Genomic DNA, 27679 nt, shown 5'->3' with positions numbered 1-27679 from the left:
GCCTTATCAGTAGCAGGCATCTCTGTTTGCTGCTGACGCTGCCGCTTCTGCCGCTGCTGCTGCTGCCGTCGTAGGGAACACACATAGAGACTGAAAGACCTTTTCCTTACCACTCAATTTACAGTGAGTGCCATTCCACGCGCTGTCTCGTAAATTAATGTCATAAATTAATTTCGGGCACCGGTGTCGTCTAAATGCATATATACATATATATATTCGGGAGTCTCGTTAAACCGTAGTCCGTGTCGGCCTATAAAACGTCAAGAAAAAAGTCAACATTACCTGCCGCAGCAAGTGTGTGTGCGAGAGTGTGTGTGTGTGTGTGTGTGCGTCACCTAAAACCCAAATGTTCCTTGAATTACCTTGAAGCTGAAAATGAATACGAAATTATAATAAAATAAAGCCAATTATATATATATTATTTATATATATCATATATAAAGTGAAACATAAAAAATTTGTATAGAAAGCTTTTTTCCTCGCTGACGTAAAAATGTTCAATCTATAAATTTGCTGTTTTCAAACCATTCATAAATTTTCAAAACAAAAAGAAGAAGAAGAAGTGTTCGATGCGCACAAATTTTGCTAATATCAATAAGAAATTACTGGATTAAACAGGACCAAAAAGCCTTTTTGCATTTGCCTTGCGCTTAGTCGCTGCACCAACAACAACCACAACAATAATCAGGATACCACCAACAACAACAAAGAGCAACAGCCAACAAGCACCAACAACAACAACAAACAACATACAGCAACAATAACTACAAACATACACCAGACAGACATCATCATCGTTGGAAATAGACCTCGTGTCATTCCAAAAGACGCACATGGGCGTCTGCACCGAGGAGCGCCCTGTGATGCATTGGGTAAGTTATCGATAAGTTATTCAAAGATCGATAACGTAATAGCAACTTACTGAGCTCAAAATATAAATGGATTGAAGCATTACAACAACAACTCAAAACTCTCAGACAATTAACTCCCTTTAAGTTTGTTATCGATATATCAATCCTTATCCTTAGATAATCCTTAGATCAATGACACGTAGAGCAATGCCAAGCTCTATAGCTACATTTTCGATATCAGTGGAGTAGTTATTTGTCGATACATAAAAGCCAATCGTCTTAGTAAGTAATGCAATAGATCGATAAATCGATAAGTTAATAGCATGCTAAAATAAATGAGCTATTTCAAAATGCTTGCAACTTAATAACCTTTGAACACAAGCCAAAGGTCATCGATTTATATAACATACAACATATTTATTATTTTTATATATGCCAAAACATTCAAAAGCTATAAATCTATGGATAAATCAATAATTTCATACAAAAACTCTTTAAATAAATAAGCTAAAACTATTTTATTCTCGAAAAACTTATACTAATAATTGAAAAGAAAACAAATATTTTTCATTCATACAATGCCTTTTAAAAATATCGATAAATCGATCATTTTTGTAGCTCTGTAGTAAAAATAAAATATTTTATAACTCTAAATAGTATAAGCAATCTCATAGATATATAGCTAACTGCACTGATGTTAAGAACTTGCATTAAATATCTCCCAAAGATCGATAAATAGATAGATCATTACCATAGCTATACAAGCTGATTAATGTAAAAAGTTTTCAAGCTAGAAAAACTTTCAATTAACATTGAAAAACATAGCTAAATTCATATCCCTAACTATGTCCAATTCCCAAAGATCGATAGTTTAATACGACTCCCCTTTCAACGATAAACTGACCTTAAAGCATTCTCGACAAATTTCTAAAACGTTTTTAATTCTGATTTCAACACGCTCAACCCAAAAAAAATTGGTTTGAGTCAGCATCAAAAGCAGTCGCATCAGGTCTTTGGTCGCTGATTAATTTGTGATTTATCTCGCGCTCGGGTTACAAATGTTATCAATGCCAGACCAAAAGCTACGACTCCTATCGATCCACAGAGACAGCCGCAGCGACTGAAACAGAGACAGAAGCGGGACTACGAGCAATCGAAGCGCAGTTAGCGATAAGAAAACCCCCTTGTGCATTTTGTTTTCAGTGACAACGCAACAGATCATGAATTGACTTTAAGTACGCTCTCGCCCCATCCCTTCTCCTCTCCCTCTCCTCACTCTCTGTGTTTTTGTTGTCATGGGTCGATAGCGAAATCAGTTGCCAACAATCAGTTGGAAAGAGCTTACTTACAGCTTATGCTATGTAGATTGTAGATATGTTTTCTATAGATATTTAGCTTCGTGATGAGAGAAAAGATGTTGCTAATGCAAATGCAAATAAATATTAAGCATACGCTAGGTTGAACGATATTGAAGTACATTTTATTGAAATTTATTGACTGTAAAATAATTTTATAGTGTTTTTCATCTATGGCTTTGGCTGTCTCTCTACTTCTTTTCAGTTATAAATCGATATTTTGCAATATTATTTTTTTTTATAAATGAATCGATTTGTGAACAGTATATGAATCGATATACATTATCGATACTTTGTTTTCCTAGTTTCACTTCTTAGCTAAAAGCAGAACTATGAATGGATGTATTATCAATATTTTGCTGTCCAAATCCATTTAGTTCTGAATACATCTATTTATTATTCATATTTTGCCTTTATTCTTATAAATCGCTAGTTTAGATTAATCAATTGAACTTACTGCTTCACTAGACGCCCATTCAGTTATATATATCAGATTTATAGGCTCTCTAGCCATGCATAATAAACTATCTATAAAGCAACAACAGAAAGAAGACGACAGCCGAGTAAAAGGGTTTACATGATATGCGTTTTATAATTCGTAATTCGTAATCGGTTTAAGCGCTGAAACTACAGCATGACTTGCTTTATAGCAGAAGTAGAAAACAAAAGCAGGTAAAGAATGTTGCGGCCAAATATATTTGACAGTTTTTTAGACGCGTTCATGAAATAAGAAAAGAGTACATATATTTTATGGAATATCCGACTGAAGATTTAAAAGTTTATTTATGTATATAATTTCTGCATTAGTTACTTCTAATTTGGTTAAGAAAATGAGTTAACTCTTTAAATATTACCCCAAAATTAGATAAAGATCAAAATTAATTCTTTGATACTGATTAACGTAGACATTTTGTTGTCGAACTCAAGAAACTGCTAGACACGGAAGTCAGGGTATTCGCCAGTTGATCATTACCGCTAGAGCAGGCTGACTTGCTAATACAAATAAAGCTTTCATTACTGCTACAAAGAATTTTAAATATTTCTTCTCATAATCTTTAATTATTACAAATCAATTCTAATATATAAAATATTTTAAAAATTACTTGACTCTGCTTGATCAAATTGAAATGTTTCAAGCAGCAGGTTTCAACATTAAGCGTAAAGCACCTTACCTAAGTTTCCCAGTTAACAAAAAGCTACAAAAGAAGTTTGTATCTTACGTCTTTTGTCTAAATTTTGCCAAATTGAAGTTACAATTTTCTTCTTTTTCTTCTATTTTTTGGTATATCTTCCCATTTTTAGGCACGCTTCAGGCAACAAATCAAGCCATCAAATTGCACAAATAAAAAAAGTGCACAAGAAGCAGCCATTGCCTATAAGAAATGTGGTCAGGCCATTTTAGTTGGGGTATTATGTGTGTAGTTGTTGACCAAAAGAAATAGAAAAAATGTTGAAATATTGCCAACTAAAAATGGCAGACAGCAAAATGTTGCGTTTTGTGTTTACCCCCAAAGGTAAAAACCGATGTCTGACCAAACAGAGTCGAAAAAAAAATGATTAAAAAAATGTAAAAAAAAATGATAAACAACAACAAAATTTGTATTAAAACAGCAAAGAAAAACAAGCAAAGATATTGCAATTGGCTGCCAATGACTGCTTCATACTCGTTCGTATTACATAAAAATATAAGATTCAATAAAATTTCTTTACTTTAAAATTTGTGTAGCCACAGTCGGCGTAACATCTACTGGGTCTATCTTTGGATAAGTTCAAATATAGCTAAATTTATATATTTTTTGATTTGCCACATCCCAATGCAGATAACTATTTGTAGATAAATTCAATTATGGTAAACCCAACTGCAGAACTTAAGAATCCTAGCTCCAAGGCTGCGGAGTTTTCTTTAATATGTAGATAAATTGAATTATGATGCAACTGCTGAACTTAAGAAGCCTAGCTCCAAGGTTGTTGAATAAACAGTTTCTTTAATTAATCACGGCTCAAAAGAAATGAATATATTAATAATTTAGTTAATCTATAGAAGTGGCCAACAACAAGTAAATTACATTCAAATTGTGGAAGCTATGGCTTTGATCAAAGTGAAAGAAGCTCATAACTTTATGAAAGTATATAAATATATAATATATAAATATATATTTATGTATATTTATATATATATATAACTCTCACAAAAGTACAACTCGACATAAAAACCAATATACTCCCCTTTCGCTCAATCTAAACGAGTATAAGATGACAAAATAAAAATGAAGTTTTTGGTTTTAGTCGAAAAAAAACCTGTCATCCTTCTAAGTAAACACAGAGCCAAACAGTTGAAAACTATTTTCAACTAATTAATCAAAAAATAAGTAAACTGGAGCATCGATGATACGTAGCGACTCGCCAGATCTACTCACTATATATATATATATATATATGTATATGTATAAATTGTCTGCAATGTGCGACAAGATGTCTGCGCTTCGTTTCGTACTCGAAAATAATATTGTGGCCACATATTATATATGCAAAACTACGCTCAATGAATGGGGCATATAGAGGGGGCGGTGCCTTGGGTTAAGTTTTCAGGCATCTGTCGTTGTTACGCCCGCTCCCCCGGCACCCTTTCCACCAACTCCACCCCTAACCCAGCTGCTCGTCTTTCAAATGTCGCGCAACGTTTTCTTGGAAAAGTCAGCGGCAGCAGCAGCAAACAGCAGAAAAAATTTTGCCTAATTGAAATTAACTTTTGCCGCCGCCATTGAAAATTTCATGCATCATTTTGTGGCACATATCCTTTTGAGATGCATTTGTGAAGAAATTTGTGAAAAATTTTCGAGCTGAGTGAAACGGAAACCAAGCGATGAAGACTTTTTACTTCAAATGAGAATACACGAAATATGAAAATATGTGAAGAATTATGAAAATATATAGAAACAAATTTTATACAATATATATAAAATAATCTAAAGTTTATTCTTCTCTTATATATTTCGTATTTCTGTAGCTTGGGAAACCAAATCAATTTACGTAAAAATATTTATTTCGAAAATCTTACGAAAACAAGAGAATCAAATATAAATAAATATGAAAACAGGAAAATGTCATTTATTTGAAATACCAAAAATACGAATACCAAATTCTTTTATGACTACATATTTTTAATTTGTAAAAATTGGATTTCGTAAATACAAAATATTAAAAAATATAAAACAATAAAATAAAAACAAAATAGTAAAAAATTATTTGAAAAATATAAATATAATAAAAATATTAATATAATATAATATAAATTTAATTAAGCATTAATAGAAATAAATATGATGCATATAAAATATTAATATATATATATATAATTAAATATCAATAGAAATAATTAATAATTAATTTAAACAAAAAGATACTCATTCTGCTTGTTCTGCTTCTTCTTTTCATTAACTCTACAGCAGCAGAGCGCAAGATTTCTTGGGCCCGGCGCAAGGGAGAAAAGTTTAACACCACCTGTAGCACATCAAGGGAGCAATCAGTGCGGCAGTGCTGCAGGTGCAAATAATAATAATAATAATAACAACAATCATCATCATCATCATCCATTGTTTCGCACATGCTCGACGTCATCGTGCCCAGATATTTGTGATCAGAGTACAAAGCCATTTGGCAATGCATACGGCAGCGAGTCATATAGAAGGTGAGAGAAAATCACTCAGACATAAGCCCAGCCGTAACTCAACTCAACTAAACTATCTCTATCTCTACCTCTATCTCTGTCTGTGTCTATAGCTATGAGACCGCCGATCGCGCCACATTTGAGGACTCTGCGGCTAAATTCTCAATTAGCCGCAGTCGCACGGATTGCACGGAGGTCAGCGATGAGACCACATCGGGCATATCATTTAAAACGGAACCCTTCGGTCCACCCAGCAGTCCTGAATCCACCAACGATAGCAAAGTAACCCGCAATCCAGACGATTGCGCCGGCTGCGGCCGACAAATACAGGTAAGTGCAAGAGAGATAAAATGCTTGTGCTAGTGAGAGAGAGAGAGAGAGAGAGAGAGGAAGAAAGAGAGAGAGTGTGTGTGTGTGTATTAGTGTTATCCCTGTGGTGAGCATACGTTTGAGGATAATTACATATTGCCGTCGGCTTAAGAAGCTGTGAGAAAAACTTATTGAATAAGAGATTGCGAGTGTAGAGTAGAAAGGGTTTGATAAGCACAACTTGGAGTTTATATATTTAAGAGTATTTAGTGTGAATTTTACGTACGCAAAACTATTATTATGTTAATATAAGCGGAATAGTTACTAAAGTTACAAACTATTCAAGCTATTTACTTTAATTGGCTTTTAGTCATTTTTGTATTGTCAAGCTTTGGTAAGTTTTGCAGGCTTGAAGACATTCAAAAGTTGATTATTACTAATCACAGAGAAGACGATTAAATACAGAAATAAAGTAAAACTAAACGTATTTGATAATTTCGATCTTTGCATAAGATAATAGCCTAGAGGTAGAAACATACTCAGGTACTGATATACAGATAGAGACATTCAGATGAGCACTGAAAAAAAACTTTATGGAATAGAAGACAATAAAAGACAAATATTCCAAAAGCTGCACATTTCATAAATTAAAATCTAATTTATCTTTAAAGATCAAATGTCATTATAAGAATCAGCTTAATTGAATTTCTAACTGCTTGTTACATAAAGTAAGTCTTTGGCCTCATTGGGCTGCTTTATAGAGCTTAAAGGATTCAAAACTGCGAAAGATACAGTTTATTTTCGCTGTGCCACGCCCTCAATATAGGCTGTCAACTGTAAACCAATTATAAATATATTTTGCTTCTAGCACTAAAGCCTGAAAAGTTACAGCTTTGCCAAGCGTCTTATGAGTATAGACATATAAACTTTATATTGGTATAAAAGAGATGTCTATACATTCATACACATATATTTCAACTTTCAAATCTCTAACATTCCAGAAAATAATATAATATTTTCCAATTTCCCACGCCTCAAATGGGCGTATCTTAGCTGGCAGTAGATACACCAAATTTCAAGTCTCTAACTTACTACGTACAAGACACATTGGCAGATTGTCGTCCTCTCACAACACCAATATACTCTTCTTCCTTTGTGAACGAGTATATAAAGAGCAGCAGCATGTATCCATATCGCTTTCAAGTTCCTCCCAGTTCAATCGACAGTTCACTGCCATTGCTTGAAGCTATATCTTCATAGCTGCACTTAATTTATTTACCTGTTTTGTCTTTATTAATATGTAAACACCTTAATGACTTAAACAAAGACAGTGAATCATGCATGGGAAAATGAGTATAAGTATATACACACATGTATAAATGAACATGTTATTATATCAATTAATATCAAAATGTGCTAAAAGCAAGGCAGTTGCTTAAGCAGCTCTGATATTATATGCATAAAGACTATTTTTATTGCGAATAGTAAATTGAATATTCGTATAAAAATTGCTTACATATTTAGAATATATACATATATACATAGACTATTTATTTATGCTTAATTTTGCAGGATCGTTTCTACCTCTCCGCTGTGGAAAAACGCTGGCATGCCAGCTGCTTGCAGTGCTATGCATGTCGCCAGCCTCTGGAACGGGAATCCTCATGTTATTCACGTGATGGCAACATTTATTGCAAAAACGATTATTATAGGTAAGTTCAGACCTTAAAAGCTACCAAAAGTGCCAATTCCGTTGATTCTAATGTGAATGCAACTGCAGATATTGCTGCCGCTGCTGCCGCTGCTGGGAAGCATTCATTCACTCAGTCAGTCAGTCGGGCTTAGGGTCTGCATCAGATAAAAAACCACCGACTGCATGCCAAGACATTGACTAGAAAATGATTGCCAAACACGCAAATGAAATATTTATATGCATGCATTGTTTTTTCTGCCTTGCTTTTTGCACCACTGTGCGAAGGCTAGCCTGGCCTAGCCAGTCAATGCTTGGTGACGGCAATAAGCAGACCGCGACCGCTGCGAAAGACACCACAGTGCCAGCTAGCGCTCCAACAGCGCCCCCACAACGCCGCCAGCGCCTCGTCCTGCCCCCTTCACCTAGCTCACTTTGTTTGTGCCCCTCAGCTGCAGCTTTTTAGCTCATCACCTCTTGCTCTGCTGTAGCTGCTGCTCACCTCACCTCATCGCCTCGTCGCCTCGTCGCCTCTCTCACGCCCTCTCTCCTAGCTTCGCCTGGCTGCATGGACCTGCGTGTGGTTCTGCTGCTTGCTTGCATTCCCATTCCGCGTTCAACGTTTCTCAAGAACGTTCGTTCGCTCGCTCACGCTAGACACCGCCGCTGTTGCAGTTGCAACAGTTGCCAGACTATCAAAGCCCAGCGCCTCGGTGGCTGTCTGCGGCTTTTAGAGGTTGACACTCTGCGCTTGGGTGGCTGCTAAGCTAGGAAGCTGTTGCTGTTGCTGTTGCTGTTGCAGTGGCTGCTGCTGCTGCTGTAACGCGATTTCACGCGCTGCAAGCAACACGCGAGATTAAAACAACAGCAGCAGCAGCAGCATGAACAAAATGAAAACAGGTTATAATTATGCCAAATTTCAGACACACACCAACACACACACACACACACACACATTGGCTACGCCTACAATTTGTTGTGGCACGGCAATTAAAGCAATCTCTGCAGGTTTGCCAAGCCAAAAGCTTTTCTTCCAGCAACACCTGCTGGCAGCCAATGCGTAAATCAGAAACTTTATCATTCATGCAGTCAGCAGAGGAAGCGATGGCAGTGGCATCATTTGACGCATGCAGCTACATGGCTTGCAACATAAATCGAATGCAAGTCACGCTCGTCACTCGTATTTCCTCTCAAATGATTCTTGTGACATTTATTACCGCTCCATATTTCAAAATACGCAGTCGCGCAGTCGAATGCTGCATGCTACATGCTACATGCTACATGCTGCATGCTGCATGCTGCATGCTGTCTGCTTCCCCTTGCGCAACCGCTTCGCTTGGCTTGCACCAAACACACACACAGACTTGCTCTTTGCCGCCATGTCATGTCATACAATAGCCTCCACAATCCACAATCCATTCCGCCGTAATGTTTCATTTCGTTTCATTCCGCCGGCAATGCAGCCTGGCTGCCTGGCTGCCTGCCTGCCATTATCAATCAAATCGAAAGCAAGACCCTACCTCCCTGCCCGCCCTCTCTCTCTCTCCCTCGCTCATGGCCCGCTCTCCCTCGCTCCAACGACAACGACATTCTTTGTTGATTTATAGAGCTGATGTCAAATATGACAACGCCGACTCGACAAAGTCGTCGCACTGTCTTTTTTCTCATTTTTTTTTGGAGGGGTCCAAAATTTATGCCCTATGCACCGTTAACTCTGTGGGGCAAATGTTGTGGGTGTGCGCGAATCTCTCTCTCTCTCTCTCTCTCTTCCTCTTGAAAAATCATCAACGCATCAGCGCAATAAATTCATGTTTTGTTAAACTGAATACGAAGCGTTATAATTCATTTTAAAATTATAAAAACATGAAGGCAAAAATGTGTCTGGGGAATGCACAAAAATGTAATGTTCTCTTATAGATCTTTTGATTTCTGTTAAATATGAGAGATCTTTTTCAATAAATAAACTCAATATTTGGTATTTTGAAATATATTTAGACACATTTGTAAAAAGAATCAAACAAGTTGAGCTTCTTAAGCGAAAGCTCTCTGATAAATAGTAAATAAATTCTTACTCAATTTCTTATGATCATGAAAATCATCTACTTGAGTAGATATTTTAATTTTTAATAGAAATCTAAGATTTTGTATACAAAAACTTTAGTTTAAATTTAATTGATAAAAACATTTTATATAGCCAAAAACTCTATAATTAAGAGCAGTCCATTAAAGTAATTTTCTGATATGTTACTTTCTTTTATCTAATGCTCATTCTTCTTGCTTTAAGTTCATTTGCAGTTCATCTAGATTTTTTTAAGATTTTTCTGATTTTTTTTTAAATAAATTCATTTTTTCATTTTATTTCTTTAATTCTGACTTTGTTTTCACATCTTTAAGTCCAGCCCAAGTCAGTCTATTCTAAGTCTTACACACATCCATACAGATCAACTCTCTACCCTCTCCACACAATTTCTAATCAAGTTGAAACACATAATCAGAAATATCTCCTTAAAGCCCACTTGAAAGTCAACTTAAATATGCTTAAAATGTTGTCTTAATTACCTGTTCAAAGTAGCCAGTTTTAAATACACTTAAAAGCAGACCACATATTAACTTGGCTTTTATAAGTCTTTTCGGCCATTGGCTGAAATGAAAACTCAATTCACTTTATTGCCGGCTTATTGACAAAAAAATACACACACACAGAAAAAACTTGGCATTAAAACATTTCCATAGAAATTTCAATAGAATTTTGAAATCGTATTTGTCTGCTCGTGTGTTGCGGTCAAAGCAGGTCAACAGTAATTATTATTGAAAAATAAGTACACATACATACCTAGACATGCACCCACACACACACACACGTAGGCAAGTGTCGTATATATTTGCAAAATATATATTTTCAATTAAATATGTTTTTCGTGCTGATAGTCAATGAGGCGACCCCAACAAAGTATTTAATTTAAGTTTCAATAGGTCAGACACACACACACATATATATATATATATGTATATATATATATATATATATACATATTTATATATATATGCATATATATGATATGTATATACACAGCAGATTCGCTTTGATTATTAATATGCCTAGTTAGCTTGTAAAGATCATTAGGTTATTTCTAATTTGAACTTATGTGCATAGATATTTACATTCCCTTTAATTGCATGACCAATGTCTTAAGGGTTGAATAATTTTGGTCATATTTTGAATAAATGTGTGAATTTATGATAATAAAATTATATTTTAAGGAGTGCTTACATTTCTTATGTTGTCTATTTAACATTTGCATATCTATAAAAAAAAAACAAATACAAATGAAATAAAAATGTCAACCAGATTTGTTATGAATATATTTATAAAGGTTGAAACTGTTGGAAGATGTTCAAAATATATTTAAAATATAAATAATAATTTTGAAGGACATCTAAAATACAGCAGGCATTATTTAATAAAAGCTTTTAATTTAGAAAGAATTTAAAAATTATAAATAAAATAATAAGACGTCCAAAGTGCAACTGCAACAACTTTAGTAGTCCCATTTTACAGACTGAGGAATATATCTATCGATATGCTACGATTGTAAAGGTCAAACTTATAAAACCTTAGGTTGATGCAGATGTATGTGTATCAAAATCGAAGTCCTTAAGTTCATATAGTAATTTTCTGTATGACTTATATCCAAAAATTTTAAAGTTTTACTAAACGCGCGCTTAAATAGCTAAAAAGTTGTAAAATCGAGATATCAGATTTATTAGTTGTCATAAAAAATTATTAATTATTTGTAAATTTAAATAAAAAAATAGTAAATTTATGATCAATCAATTTATGATTAGATGCATAGAAATAAATATTTTATATATTTTATATATATAATATATATAAGAAAAAATTTAGAAAAACGTAAAGAATTTATTTAATTTTTTTTATATATTAAAAAGTTGTGATATATATAAATATAGTGTATATATTTATATATATATATTTTACAATTTCTTAAAATAAATTTACATTTTTCTACATTTTTTCCTTAATACAAAACATATTTTTTTATATCTATCTATATATATAATAATTTGAAATATTAAAGAAATTAATTATTTTAAATATACATTTTTTAATAAAACTTTGTAATTTAAATATTGATATATTGAAACTAAATTTGAATAAATTTATTTTATTTTATTTATTTATTTAAAATTTGTTCTAACTATTTTAATATTTCCAATAATCATAATCTACAAATTATTTTAAAATCATATTAAATTCAATTTCAAATTCCTAACAAAAAGAATTTTCAATTCAAAAACTAGTTATAGCCATTCCCTTTTGCCTTTGGCCTATGTCTAGATTTCTTACATTTTACGCATGTTTAACTCGCGCTTTGTGTATCTCCCTTTCACTCCCTCTATATTTCTCATTTTACCAATTGACTTAACTTGTTCTTAACTGGGATTTAACAAATTTGATTTCTGCGGTCGGCATTTGGTATTTGAAGCCAATAAACTTCAAAACAAAGCATCTAGATAAGCAACAACAACAACAGCAACAGAAACACATGTCACATTGGCTGCTGTTCGAGTCGAGTTTTCTAGCTAAGCTACAGATACAACAAATATATCAACCGGCATATACACATATGTATATATAACATTTTTTGTAGCGCTAATCGGACCATCAAAACATATGTTTGCCACTGTTGCGGTGTTAACTATATATGTCTATATATATCAATGTATATATATCTGTATGTGTGTGTATATATTTTGGTATATATATTTGTTAGCTGCTCATAATTCCGTTGTTTTTAAGCTTGGCCAGGCAAATAATTGGCTTGTTGTGGCTTACATTGAAGCCGTCGCTTGCCGTTGCTGCTGCGGCACTTAAGCTCGCCTCTCTCTCTCAGCTGCTCGCCCCTGCTTGCAGCTCGTTGACATTTTACAATCAGGCAATGTACCTGTTTCGCTCGCCAATTCTTGTTTTTGCTGCCAGCCAACAGCAGCAGCCACAAATAAGGGGGCAAGAGCTGTAAAAATTGTTGGCTGTCACCTCGTTTTCTGCATATTTTCGTGGCCATCCTGGCAGCGACAACGTCATAAAAGTCCAACTCAACCCAGCTGAACTCGGCTCTTATCTATCATGATGATGTTGCTGCTGATGCCAGAGCGGATAAGCTGCAGGCTGGCAGCCAAGCAGCCGAGCAGCCGAGCAGCCGAGCAGCAGCAGCCCCACCACCAGCAGCAGCAATACAAGTAAGAGTGCTCTAGTCGGGTGTGATCGACTAGGAAATACCTTAACAACAGAAATTAGCTGTTGATTTTAACATTCTGTTCTCAAAATGTGCTTACGAGCAACTTAAACTCTTCTTATTTTAAAGTTTTAGTTTCATTAATAATAATTAATAATTTTTATCTATAATAATAATATATATAATATATAATAATAACATATATATATATTAAATCAGTCTGAATTTGTACATACCTAATGACAATCTGGATACCGAAGGAGATATGTCTAGCTCTTGAAGTCTTCGAGTTATGCTGAAATAACCAAGAGATTTTTAATTATATAACAGATTTAAATATGTAATTTAAATATTTCAAATTCAATTACATTCATCTGTTTACTCTGCAAGAGAATTTGCATATCAAATTTCATACCTCTAGATGTTGAAGTCTTCGAGTTAAGCTCAAAAGACCAAGATCTTAAATGGTTTCTTATCAATAGGAAATAGAAGGAGAACTCTAAAATTTATATACAATAATATAGGAATATATAAAACATAATTTAGGTCTCTAATATTCGAGTCTATATAACTTGAGCTTGTTATCCTAAGCCCTAAGCCTGTCTCTGCCTGTTGCATTCATTCACACCTAATTCAAATGCCCCATTTACCCTATAGCAATGGCTATAAAAAGCGCTTCAGCGTTATCGCAGCATCTTAATACACACACACACACATACATATACATATATATACATATGTATATACAGCAGAGTTACTCCCCTTGGGGCGACCGCCGTGGTGTCATAATTTTTATGTGTGTGCTCCCCAGCAAGATTTCTGATTGGCTTCGTTATCAGAGCAGCGCAAGAGCACAAAACGCAAAGCACAAAAGATAGATAGAAAGAAAAGGCAGGGAAAAATAAAAGAAGAAAAAAAGTATGGAAAAACCGTATCATAAAATAATATAAAATGCGCAGCGAAATGTCTTAATCAGCGACTAGAAAAAAAGTGTTAGTGAGAATAACAGAACGAGGGTGAGAGGCTGAAAGAGTGACGAGAAAAGGGGGCAGCGTTACACAGTAAAAAAAGGGTAAGACGGGCATGTGTAAAAAGTTTTTGGCATAAAATGTTTACAGTTTTGAAAGTCAGCCAAGCGCAACCATTTAATTGTGGCCAACGAATGGCCAAGAGATACTCGAGCACCAAATTTATGGCCAGCCTCAAATCGCGCGTTATGCAATAAAATAATTTTCTTGTTGTAGCTCGAAGCTTGCAGGAAAATATATGTAAAAAAAATTACTTTAGCCCAGCGCCCCATGTAAAAAACAAAAATAAATAGAAAATCTACAGAATTCATTAAGCAAACAGCTAGAGAACTACAAAAAAAAATTTAACTGAAAAAGAGCTAAAGCAAAGCAAATGAAATTGAAAGAAAAAAATCAGTTGAGAGCAAAAACTGAAAGAAAGAGTGCTCTAGTTGGAAGTGCACAACTCGGAAATACCCTGCCAACCCATTGGCTTTCAGAGCAATCAGGATAAATTATCAAAAATATTTTTTTTTTTAAATTCATCAAATTGGTTCGCTTTAGTTCTTAAAACGAGTCAAAAATGTTCGTAACTGTATATAAACTTTAAACGATTTTATATAAATGATTAAATTTATCGATTATTGTATAGAAACAAATTTGTGCCTGCTATAGAATCTCACAACTTTAGATCTTTATAGAGTCGCGCAGATGCTCTAGTTTCATAATGATTTTGAACCGATTTGAGTGATTTAAAACATCGATTTTGTGTGCTGTCATGAAATTGATAAACGATATCGATAAGTTGTTGAAACTTACTGGATTTGTTCGAGTCTCTAGCTCTTGCTTGTCTCAAGGAGATACCCTGAGCCGCCTTACTAAATTTTGATAACGTTTTTATGATCGATTTTTATAATCGATTATCGATGAGCTTTTCGGACTATATGTAAAATTATAAAATTATCGCTCTAATCTTCGTCTCTATTTTAATGAAATCGTTATCGAGTATATACAACAAATTTTAGCGTGGCCTGCTATAGGCTAACCTAGTTCAGGTCGCTGTTCAGCCAGTCGAACGATCGACCACGCCTCCTTTTACCTGTTACAGGCACTTGCACAAAACATAATACCCAGTGCAAACACATTCAAATGGGTATTAAAAAGAGTAGTTAAACAGCCAAACAGTTTAACGATTCTATCTCACGACGCTTTTTTATGTGAGACCAGCTCTGGCAGCCCAGCCCCGCCACCCCCTAGCTGTGGCACGCCCCCTCTGCCACACACACCTACCAACTCACAGCCACACAGCAGGCAGCGCACTCATCAAAACAAAAAAACCTGAGCAATGGTGAAGGCAAACCAGGAGAGGAAGAAAAAATATGTGTATAAAACCTGGCTGAGAAAAAAGCGCAGTATTTATTTTTTATGAGCACTTGTCAGCGATCCCATGTAGCGCCGTCGTCAGCAAAGCCAAGCCAGACATCAGACACGGCACATATATATGCATATAAACATATATGTGTATGAGATATCTCTCCACATACATATGAGTGTTCAGCTTGCATTAAATAACTATAATCAATGAGTGCAAAAAAGAAAAAAAAAAAATAAAACGAGATGTGTTAATCACAAAGCAAAGGCAATTGCAACAAATGTGATTTTAATGGGCAGCAAATTAAAGTGAAAAATATTTAGACTTGTAATAGATAATATGACAAATAACTGAGGGTTATTAGAGCTATAATAAGTTATATGACACAAAATTGCAGCGAAATTGTAGATGTCTCTGTTTAGAGCCAAAACTAGATACGGCTATAGCCAATCATAAAACATAAGCTTCGACGGCTATAGTAAAAAGCTTATTTGCAATTCAAATCTGTTGATTTATAGCTAAAAAATAGCTATTGTGCAAATTTCTATGGGATAATTAGTAGATATAAATAAAAAATTATAAAAAAAAACATTCATAAAAGCAGATGGTCATAAAAGCAGAGAGAGAGAGTAGTAGTAGTAGTAGTAGTAGTAGTAGTAGTAGAGAGAGAGAGAGAGAGAGAGATTAGTAGAAGTAATAATAGAGAGAGAGAAAGTATTAGTAGTTGCAGTAGAAGTAGAGAGAGAGAAAGAGAGATAATATAGATAGAGACAGAGAGAGAGAGAGAGAGAGCGAGAGTTGTACTATACTGAGAGACATAGAGTAGTACTATAGAGACAGAGACAGAGAGAGAGAGAGAGAGAGAGAGAAAGAGAGAGAGAGGATTAATAATTGGAGTAGTAGTAGTAGTACTGAGAGAAAAAGAGAGATTAGTAGAAGTAATAATAGATAGAGAGAGAAAGTATTATTAGTTGAAGTAGAAGTAGAGAGAGAGAGTAATAATATAGATAGAGACAGAGAGAGAGTTGTACTATACTGAGAGAGATAGAGTAGTATTATAGATACAGAGAGAGAGAGAGAGAGAGAGGATTATTATAGAGAGAGAGAGAGAGAAAGCAAGCGATAGCGGGGGATAGATTAGCTCTATACAGATATAGAATTAGAGACAGGGAGTGGTAGAAGGACTTCCAAGCTACTCTTTCGACAGATTGCGACTAGAAAATACACAGAATCTAATGCTGATCGCAAGCAACCTGGCTATAAGCCACAATAAGCGAAGACTTAAGAGACTGCATCCTCTAGATAATCTTAGAACTAGTTAAGATAGTAGCAATAAGCGCAGAATTATTCGCATATCTGCCCTCCCATTAGATAAGGTTTAGAGCTAAATGCGCTATAGAGTCTAAGACAAAACGCTGCAACTAAATAAATAAATATCAAAAATAAAAAAATGATGAAAGTATTTTATTCATCGTTATCTTTTTTGTAGAGAATATCTACTTCTTTTATAGACAGTTAGCCTAAACAACCGACGCCCAGTATAAACTGTCTCTGAAAGTGCCTAACTTCAATTTCATAGACAAACAAGCAGGGCTAGATCGAATCAACTGCTCATCTAGCATATATATCATGCATAGATATCATCAATAATACAAATATACTTATCATATGCGTTAACAGCTTTAGACTCTTACCCAAAGCAATAGCCTCGATCACCTATTTTCAATGAGATCGTAGTACGAATAATTGATTTGTTCCCATGTTATATAGAAATCGATAACCAGTTTTATTTAGTTTTATCGATTTCTATATAAAAATTGATAATCAGTTTTATGTAGTTTTATCGAATTCTAAAGTCAAGTGCAATACTTCTTAAGAAGCTATACACCTATTAGGAGCTATCTAATTTCACGCAAGCAAGATCCTTTCTTAAGAAATTTCTGCTGATTAGAACACATCATTACCACTCACTTAGCTAAGTTTTCTATTGCAATGTAGACCACTGTGTGACCCAAGCACGCTCAAGTGGTTGTCGGTGGTTGTCGGTGGTTGCATTCAAGCCGCAACGTTTGAGCCAAGTCGCTCGCTTCGCTGGTCAATCGCTTAACCTTTTTATACTTAGCCACGTCTTAAATGCTATCGCCCTCTCTCTCTCTCTCTCTCGCTCTCTCTCTCCCTCTCTCTTTCTGTAGGGTAAACAACACAGCGGCGCGATAATTAAAATGTTTAATGGGCATCTTAAAACAGCATTTTACGCCGAATTTATGTGCTCTCCGCATAGAGCCCAAACATCAAACACTTGAGACCCTTCGGTTATCCAAAGAAAAGACAACACAAGAAATAATTCAAAAACAATGGGGCGCTAATCTAATCAGCTAAACTATAAAAAAAATTATACATGCGATTTCGGTGAGCATCAGATGCACAAGTTCCTGGAAGCCGGAAGAGGCCTATTAAAGAACGTTTAAACATTTTAATTTCGTATGTAAATTTTAAACTATTTAGCTTAAAAGATCAGACACATCAACAGTTAGGTTAGGCTTTGAGGTTATGTATTGAGAGTTGAGGTTATGTGCGGGAGTTGAATCTATTAGGGAACGTTTAGAGACTATTATACAAATGTAAATGAAACAATTTAGACAATTTCGACTATATTTTAAAGCAGGTAAAATTTGCATGTTGAGGTTATGTTTGTGCATTGAGGTTATGTACGGCTGTAGCTATTAAAGAACTTCAAACCCTGTTTTTATACGAATGTAAATATAAATTTAAGCAAGCAGCAGCGCATTAACAGTTTTGCTTTTAACTTATGTGTAGTAAGTTGAGGTTATGTATGGCGATCTGCGCTTAAATTGAATATATTAAGAACTGGCTCAGCACTTTTATTTCAAATGTAAATAGAAACAGTGAGGGGTAAATTACTGGCCTTAATATCACATCAAACAGTTTACAGCTTGTTGAGGTTATGTTTGTGCATTGAGGTTATGTTCGGGAGCTCGCTATAAAATGATGTTTTAAGCATTTTAATGTATTTGTTCGGCAGCTATGGCATGTTGAATCTATCAGGGAATGCTTTGAAATTTTATGATATAGAAAAATATTAAATTCTAGAGGTGAATCAATGCTTTGAGGTTAGGTTTTTGGACATTAGATTTAATCAAAATGTGAATAAAAAGAGTTTGTTAGGATGGAGTCTTTAAGACTTAAGGAATTGAGTTTATGTTAAGTTTATTCAGAATAGTTTTAACATAAATAAATCGTGATAAGCAGAGCCTGTTGCAGCTCGCTAACTTCCCGTTATTACTGCATGGGCTTCTGCAGTGCTTGCGGCTTATAGCTAATCGCTTAGCAGGCATCGATCAGCCCAAAACGCAACAAAAAAAAGACAGCAAAACAAACTAATTTTCCAGCACATTAAGCACACAAATCTCAGCTAAAAAAACCAAAAAAAAAAAAAAAAAAAAACTTGTCGCGCTAAGCCAATACCCGGAATACAAATAGAGTCGAAAAAAAAACTAGAGAGCGTATAGAAGTAAATGCAAATAATTATTGTATATATGTTTTTTAGACAGGGGCAACAGCAGCAGCAACAGCAGCAACTGCAACTGCTGCGACAGAGCCTAGAATCGAATTAACGCCACGGGGCGTACGCTCTCACGAAATCCCAAACAAAATATATTTGAGTTTTTTTTTTGCAAACTTTGAACGGGGTGGCGTCTGGGAAATCCATTTGCTGTTTGTTGTTGCTGTTGTTGTTGTTGTTGCTACTTGCCTTGTAATCGGAAGAGCCGAAGCCACAGCGGGTGGCACTTGAAAATAAATATATATATATGAAATATACTTGAGCTGCCGCACGGTTACAAATGCTCTCACGTTACAGTGAAACGTGGCAGCAGCAACAACTCACAAAATCCCCGTTGCAACAACCGGTGCAACAAGCAATGTGCCCCTTTTTCATGTTTTTTTGTATAACAAGAGCAGCCGCCGTTGCCGCCGTTGTTGCCGTTGCTGCTGCTGTTGCCACACGTCGGTTTACACTTCACAGAGCGCTGAGCTCTCTCAACTCATTGAATGTTCCGGGTCTCCGCCTACCAAACATACGGATCCTATTCACCGGGCGGGCTTTGCGCCCGCCCATCGAGTGGCCTTTGCTTGAGTGCGCCACTTAGCCACGATTTCTGTTGTCTGTTATCAGCCAGAGCCGAAGCCGCAGCCGAAGCAAAACCCAAGCCCAAAAAGCTTCATATCTATTTGCGTAATCAGAGGCCCGAAATAAAAAATCAGAAACAAAAACAAAAACAAAAAATCTTGACTTTTTAGTGAAATATAAGCAGAAGCTCACGAGCTCAGGCGACTGAGACGAAAATCGTGGCTATCAGGCAAAGATCTGCAGCAGCTGCTGCTGCTGCTGATGCGGATGCTGATGCTGATGCTGATGTGGATGTGTTTCTGGCTGCTCACATGTGTCGCAGCTTCGCACGCTTCAAGTGCACTCGAAGAAAATATATATCAAGAAAATATACATGCCTCCCTATACAGACATCTATATCTTTATTATTATATTTTTATTTTGAAGCTCGACTTCTTAAAGCACAAAAATAAATTTTAAAATTTATATATATTTTTAGCTGACTTTTAAAATATTTACTTCAAGTATAAACTCTTGCATTTTTTTTATAAACATTTTATTTCCAATTGGAGTCTCTTTAGAAATGAAGAAATAAAAATGTCATTATCTATCTATAACTTTGAATTTTTTATAAAAAAAATATTTCTAATTGGAATATTATTAGTTATAAATTTTCTATAACTTTTAATTTTTTAAATTTTATTTCTAATTGGAATATATTAAGTTATCATCTATCTATAACTATTTAATTTTTTTTTAATTTTATTTATAATTGAAATTTTTTTGGTTATCATCTAATCAACTTTTTAACTCAGAAATTTGTATGCTATAATATTTATTTATGCTAACATATTTTGCATATAATATTTAAGGTTGAGAATTTTAATTTTATGTCTCATTTTCTTATAAGCGCAACCAAAATTAAAGAAAATTTTTTACTTTTCTTAAGCATCTTTATAATTTATTTTTAGTATCCAAATACTAATTCGAAGTATTTAGCTAAATTCAAGACTTTTTATCCATTTATAAATTATTTGAGACTAAAACTCGTTACATAATCCCAATCAAGCAGAAACATATATCTCAAACTTTCGTCCACTTTCGTTAAGATTTTTTTACTCTATCTAAAGTCTTTGCTAACGTTCGTTAAGTAATTTTGTGCTCTTTGTACAACATGCGCCTGCTTTCTTTAAACTAAATACTAATATTCGTTAAGTATCTTTTTACTAAATTTAAAATATTCAATTACTTACGTTAAGTCATGTTTTATTCAACATAAAACTTCCGAACACTGTCATTAAGTTATTTTTATTTTTACTCTATCCCAAACATTCGTTCAGTTTCGTTAAATACTTTTCTAGTCTAAGTCATGCGCAGACTTTCGTTAAGTACTACGTGTCAAGCATTCGCTCACTTTTACTTAACTACTTCATCTAAAAACATTCGTATACTTTCGTTAAATATGTGTAGTCTCTATCTAAAACATTCGTTAACTTTCGTCAACTACTTTTTAAGCTATTGATAGATAATCTTACTTATCTTTTCATATAGATAATTCAAGATAATTCATACTCTATGTGTCACATCTAAATAATAAACCGCAAACAATAGCCCATTTATTTTCGCTCAGTGTACTGGGCAACGCCTCCGAAACAAGTGCAGCACAACAACAACAGCAACAGCAATAACAACAGAGCTGAACGATGTGGTTAACCCAGGCAGTCAGCCGGCGTTTTTAGGTATCGCATCGGTTTTTGGCTCAGCTCTGGGATTGATGTGCGCTATGTGGTGGGAAATAGTAGTGGGGCAGAGGGACACACGGACAGACAGACAGCCACAGCCACAGCCACAGCCAGAAGCCGAAACAGCGACAGCAACAACGACAACAACAGCAACACATCACATGGAATGACATTGAGGCTGTGGGTTCTCTGGACTGCGGTTCCAGCGTGTCCAGAGCGTGTGTGTGTGCGTGTGTGTGCGTGTGTGCGTTTGTGAGAGTATCAGATTTCGAGCGCTCGAAAAACATAATCATATATTAGGCGTTGTCACTTTGACATTTCGCCTGCTCTTTTACATGGCAATAATCATAATTCATTTTTCTCGCTTGCTCTCGCTCTCTCTCTCTCTCTCTGTTTCGCCTCATGTTGGCGCAATAGGCGCAAAAGGGGGCGTGGCAGGTTGAAGAGCGAAGGGCTCTGCGGCTCCACTTACAAAAATAAAGTGGCACGAAATGAAGGCATCGCCGCCACCGTCTTCGGCGTCGCCGTCGTCTGTCTGTGTCGCTGAAACAGTTTTATGAGCTGGTAGCCCAGGCCTTGCGTCGCCTCTCGCACGATGTTCAGCGCTGGCTGCGCTGCATCCATGTTTAATATTATTTATGGGGCTTACCCCTGGCACACACAAGGTATATCCACACATCTCGAGTGAGAGTCTGCGTCTGTGACAAACAAAAATCTCGGCGTCACATCCCAAATAATTTTCAACGAAATTGCGAATGGGAAATGAAAATGCGAGCTGCGAGCTGCGCCGCGCTCTATATAAAAACAAAAAAAAAAGAGAAAAATATGATAAATTTATATGGAATTGTTGCAGTTGGTTTGTCTTTCATTTTCATTTCATTTTCAGCAAAATGTGAGAATGACTCTGTTGAGCGAAGTTGAAGTGAAATGCGCCAATTATTTTGATTAATGTCAAAGAAATCGCGTGTCTTGAGCATTTGATGTTTCCTACTACCCAATTTCTGTGCCCCTGCCCTGCGCTCTGCAGTGTTGGGAAATGCCCGCGTACAGGGTTATCATTGTGTGGCACGAAGCTGCATGCACTGCGCGAAAAGGTGCGTTACTAAGGGTTAATCATTAATTTGTATGCACTTTGGAGCTTCTTTGATTGATGCATTTCAAGTGATTAATGAACTAGTTCCTTTAAATGAACTAGTTGCTTAAAATGAACTAGTGATCAGTGAAAGAAATAGGCAGATTCATGAACTAGTAAGCTGATTTAATGCTTAGTGAACTATGAAACAGTTCATGAACTAGTGAACTGCTTCATTCAACAGAGAACGATGCAATGTAATTGTTCAAAAGCAGCCAGTTCAAATGAACTAGTGAAAATGCTTAGTGATCTGTGAATGAGACAGTTTAAATGCTCAAAACTTAGTTCTTAAAATGAACTAGTTCATGATGCACTCATCAAAATGAGTTTTTGCACTTTATTCAAATGAACTAGTTAACTTGTGAATGAGATAGTTTTGTTGTGCAAAACGAGTCGTTAAAATGAACTGCTGAACGGATTAAGTGAACAATAAAGAGCATTAGTTCATAGCAACTAAATGAATTAATGAACTATTTTAGTTTAGTTCTACATAAAATGAACTAGTAAGGAATCTGTTTATGATGCATGTTCCTGAACTATTCAGTTTGTTCAAGTGTTTAGGAATCTTATGTTCAATTATGACTGAATCTTTAAATTATCATTTTGTTCACGAGCTGAACTAGTGAACAAAATTACTCAAAAAAATAAATTCATGAACTTATGTAGGAATTCCGATCATCTCTGACTATCTCTCTCTCTTTCTCTCGCTCCAACTCTTGCACATACAGCTCTCCAATCTGGTTTCTCTCAGTGTATTGCTTCGATCATTATGACTACTGCTGATTATCTTTGATCTGTCATTTTGCGAAAGTGAAAACAGTAGCGAACGCTCCAAAGTGATGCGCCGACATCGTTGATGCTTATTGCCGACTTCGACTCCAAGCTCGAGTCTGCTGCTGACGTTGACGATGAGTGGGCGTTTTGTTAACGGCTTCATTGTTTGGGTCTAGACTCCCAAAGATCTTGCCGCTGGCCATGATTGCTTTGGCAGACACAGTAGCTCGGCATACAGCATCCAGCTTCCTGCAGCCGGAAAGCATGTTATTAGTTGAGAGGCCATAATTTTGTCTGGCCAAGCGAAGATTATTGCCTACAAAACCTATACAAATATTGTACATATATATACATATATATACATATATATATATAATTTTTTTGGTCGCCTTCGATGTTTTATTACTATCATGCCATATAATTGTGAGCGCTGCTTAGAATTCTTTGGAGTCTGTTTTGCAATTTACATGCGCTATAAATTAAAGAATGTTGTATTTGCTCTATGATCGACTAAGAAAATACCCTGTTTGAAGATTATAAATATTTTAAACATTTTTTTCTTAAGCGAATCTCTTTGAAGTTCTACTTTTACCTTTAAAATTTCGTAAATCTAGCTTAAAAATTGTCAAAGCTAGAAATTTACATAATTCGCACTGCCCGTAGTGGGCGTGGCTTGCTATTGTCCCTCATTGCTGATGAAAGCATACAAGACCATGCTTTAAATCTGAATTCGCCTCGAAACGAATGCAGCGCGCAGCGAATATCTTATAATCTGATGATCTAATTGGATAAACATCAAACATTGTTTTTGTTATTGGCATAGTCGATAGACCAACTAATCTTATTGGATATTAGTATTGCCATGTAAATTGGCGGTTATTAGCTCTAATTGGCTGCAGAACGTTAAGCTATGTTAATAACGCTGCCAATATAAACTATCGATATCGTTGATAGACGAACGTAGAAAAATATTTCTAATTTGCAACAATTAAATATTAAATCATAAATTGTAGACTGCAAATTTTCCAATTGGAAGGAGATGCAATGGTCATTATAAATTTATGTGACGTACTTTGTTGTCTGATTAGAACTGTGCTTATTAACGGCATATGCATTGTAGACAGCATATACCAGTTGGATGCTCTTATATTCGACCTATTCATATTGGATTAATTTTATTAGAATAAGAATTTCGCTTTAATGAGTTTTTTCTCTGTTTTCTTTGCAGTTTTTTTGGCACACGCCGCTGTTCCCGCTGCCTGGCATCGATAAGCTCCAACGAGCTGGTAATGCGTGCTCGCAATTTAGTTTTTCATGTTAACTGCTTCTGCTGCACCGTTTGCCATACGCCACTAACCAAAGGTGATCAATATGGCATTATCGATGCGCTAATCTACTGCAGGTGAGTGCCAATTGCCAATTGCCAATTGGGAAAAAGTGTTTGCTAATCAGTTTCCGTTTCCCATTTGTATCTGTGGCAGAACTCACTACAGCATAGCGCGCGAGGGCGATGCTGCATCGTCGACTAGCATGAGCGCCACGTATCCTTATAGCACACAGTTCGGGTCGCCGCACAATGATTCATCGAGTCCGCATTCGGATCCCAGTCGCAGTATTGTTCCTACGGGCATTTTTGTGCCCACATCGCATGTTATAACGGGCTTGCCGCAGCCGGCACGGCAAAAGGGCAGACCGCGCAAACGCAAGCCAAAGGATATCGAGGCCTTTACAGCTAATATAGGTACAGTAAAGACATAAAAGTGAAGAACCAGCCAACAGACATGCATACACACACATACATATATATACACATAACGCATGTATGTCTCGGAGCACTTTATGGCTGATCCGTAGCTGGCGCCAGTCCCCATAAAAAAACCCATCGTAAAACTGAGCTGTAAAATCTTATATCTCCCACTCTCTCTGTCTCTCTCTCTCTCTCTCAGATCTCAATACGGAATATGTGGACTTTGGTCGTGGCAGCCACATGAGCGCCTCGTCGAGAACTAAGCGCATGCGCACCTCGTTCAAGCACCATCAGCTGCGCACCATGAAGTCCTACTTTGCCATCAATCACAATCCCGATGCAAAGGATCTGAAGCAATTGTCGCAGAAAACGGGCCTACCAAAGAGAGTGCTGCAGGTGAGCTGACCTTAGAGATGGACATAATATACTAGACATCCACAAAATACTAGAGATCATAGAGATGAATGATAATATACTAGAAAAAAATAAAAAGATACTAAAAACTTAAATACTTAAAAATATTTTAGTATTTAAAATACTTTTAATACTTCAAATAAAAAACACCTAAAATAATATTAATTCCAAGAAAAATTTAAAATGATTTTATTGCTTAAGATACTAAATATACTTAACATTATTAAATACTTTTAATACTCAACATTTTTAAAATGCTTAAAATATTTAAAATACCTAAAATACATAACAAACTTAAAATACTTAAATTGCTTAAAATGCTTGTTTCTAATACTAAAATATTAGAATATTTTTAATACTAAAAATACGTTATGTACCAAAATGACTTAAAATACTCTTTTTAATACTAAAAAATACCCAAAATACTTATACCTAAAATTCTGAGAAAATACCTAAAATACTCAAAATACTTACAAATTCTTGAAATACTCAGTTACTTAAAATACTTTTAAATCATTTTAATACTAAAAAATACTAAAAATACATAATTTCGACCTAAAATCGCCCAATCCAATGCCACGTCCATTCGCTGTGTCTCAAGGTGGAAAATAAATAACTATATTTTCCTAGATATCTATAAGATCTAAAGATATATACTGAAAATAAATACTATGCCTAAAACATCTTCTCATTGTCTTTTCAGGTTTGGTTTCAAAATGCTCGCGCCAAGTGGCGTCGCATGATGATGAAGCAGGATGGCAGTGGGCTGATGGAGAAGGGCGACGGCACCTTGGATTTGGATAGCATTTCGGTGCACAGTCCGACGTCGTTTATGCTGGGCGGTCCGAACAGCACGCCACCGCACAATCTCGACTAACAGCTGTTGGAGCGGGAGCAACTAAATGCAACGGCGGCTGCTGCGGCGGCGGCGGCGGCTGCTGCAGCTGCAGCCTACTCCATAGAGCTGCAATTGCTGCAGGCGAGCGGCAGTGGATCGGCGGCTCTATTAACGTTGGCGGACCTGTTCAACGCCAGCAATGAATAGCTTCAAATTAAATACTCAAAAAATATGGTAGAGGAGGAGGCGGTAGAGGAAGAGGAAGAGCAAGAGGAAGAGAAGATAATGTTGTTAGACGAGAAGTGGCAGCAAGTTGGCATTAAGTATTTTTGTAGTGTTGCATCTAGAAACCAAATCAAAATTCCAAATTTCGCTCACTTATCAAATTATTGTTTTTTTTAATACCCTGTAGTTGATGATATTGGTAGGGTAATATTGTTGTGGTACACGTATTTATTAGGTAGAGTAAGACGTGGCAGCGCCCGAGCATATTTATATTTGCCACGTCTATTAATTTATTCGTTTGCCCCTCTAAACGTCGGTCTGCTTCTACGTCTCTTTGAACGCTTCTAACTCGAGTACTATAAGAGCTATACCATTGAAATTTTCCATGTATATTCTTGTATACCAGACGTAGCTAAACAATACTATATTTTTTCAATAACTTTTACTGATTCTATTATATCGATAAATATCGTTATGTTTACTAGGTTTTCCATGGCTAATTTGAGTATCCCACAAGCTAGCATTACTAAATTTGGTATGTAGACTCTTGTAATGAATACAAAATTTTCGAATTCTTTAGATTTTGAATAGCTCAAACCAAAAGCCTAAAAATCGAAAAAATATACATTTTTTAAAAAAGTAGAAGCTTGAGCTTGAGGTTATATGTAAACGTTTATATATAAGATTTGCTTTGACTTCGTTCAACTAGAGCCCAAGTTATAGCTTGGTATAGCTCCCCCCAGACTACAGGGTATTTACTAGTCGTGCACTGCCGACTAGCGTCTTTTACTTGTTTACTCTTGCTGGCAAGTCTCAGATCCAAAATGTTGTTTTCTATATATCAAAAACAAAAAAGTAAACAAAAATTCATTTGTAAATATTGATAACTAGAAACTTAGCAAACATATTGTTAATACTTATTATATATATATATATACATAAAATATATATAGATACATGCACCTGGGCATATATATATAACTAGCATACGCATTAAATAAACAAATCTAATATATATATAAATATATATAAATATAAATTTAATATTTATTGCCCGAAACATTAAATAGTTAGAGATGAATTTAGTTTAACGAAGCGCTCTAAAACATATATATATATATATATATCTGATCATATATATATGTATATACACATATGTATGTGTCTGT

The 27679-nt window shown here is 35.4% G+C and overlaps 1 protein-coding gene across 2 annotated transcripts; it reads left to right on the top strand.

The window, feature by feature from the left end:
- Positions 1 to 715: 715 nt before the first annotated feature.
- LOC111600899 (protein apterous) lies at positions 716 to 26665 on the top strand. Of its 2 annotated transcripts, none has more exons than XM_023317242.2 (8): positions 716 to 872; positions 5656 to 5894; positions 5987 to 6203; positions 7755 to 7894; positions 24515 to 24688; positions 24768 to 25027; positions 25233 to 25429; positions 26151 to 26665. In XM_023317242.2, exons 1-8 carry the CDS (start codon positions 834 to 836, stop codon positions 26322 to 26324), a joined length of 1440 nt encoding a protein of 479 aa, XP_023173010.1. In that variant the 5' UTR covers positions 716 to 833; the 3' UTR covers positions 26325 to 26665. The 2 variants fall into 2 exon arrangements, with proteins under 2 accessions (XP_023173010.1, XP_023173008.1); XM_023317240.2 differs by having other exon boundaries at positions 5653 to 5894.
- Positions 26666 to 27679: the final 1014 nt, after the last annotated feature.

Source organism: Drosophila hydei, unplaced genomic scaffold (genome assembly GCF_003285905.1).
Source record: "Drosophila hydei strain 15085-1641.00,03,60 unplaced genomic scaffold, DhydRS2 tig00008127-arrow-arrow-pilon, whole genome shotgun sequence".
NCBI classification, from domain to species: Eukaryota; Metazoa; Arthropoda; class Insecta; order Diptera; family Drosophilidae; genus Drosophila; species Drosophila hydei.
Note: the sequence above shows the minus strand (reverse complement) of the source record. Positions and strands in the feature narration are given on the sequence as shown.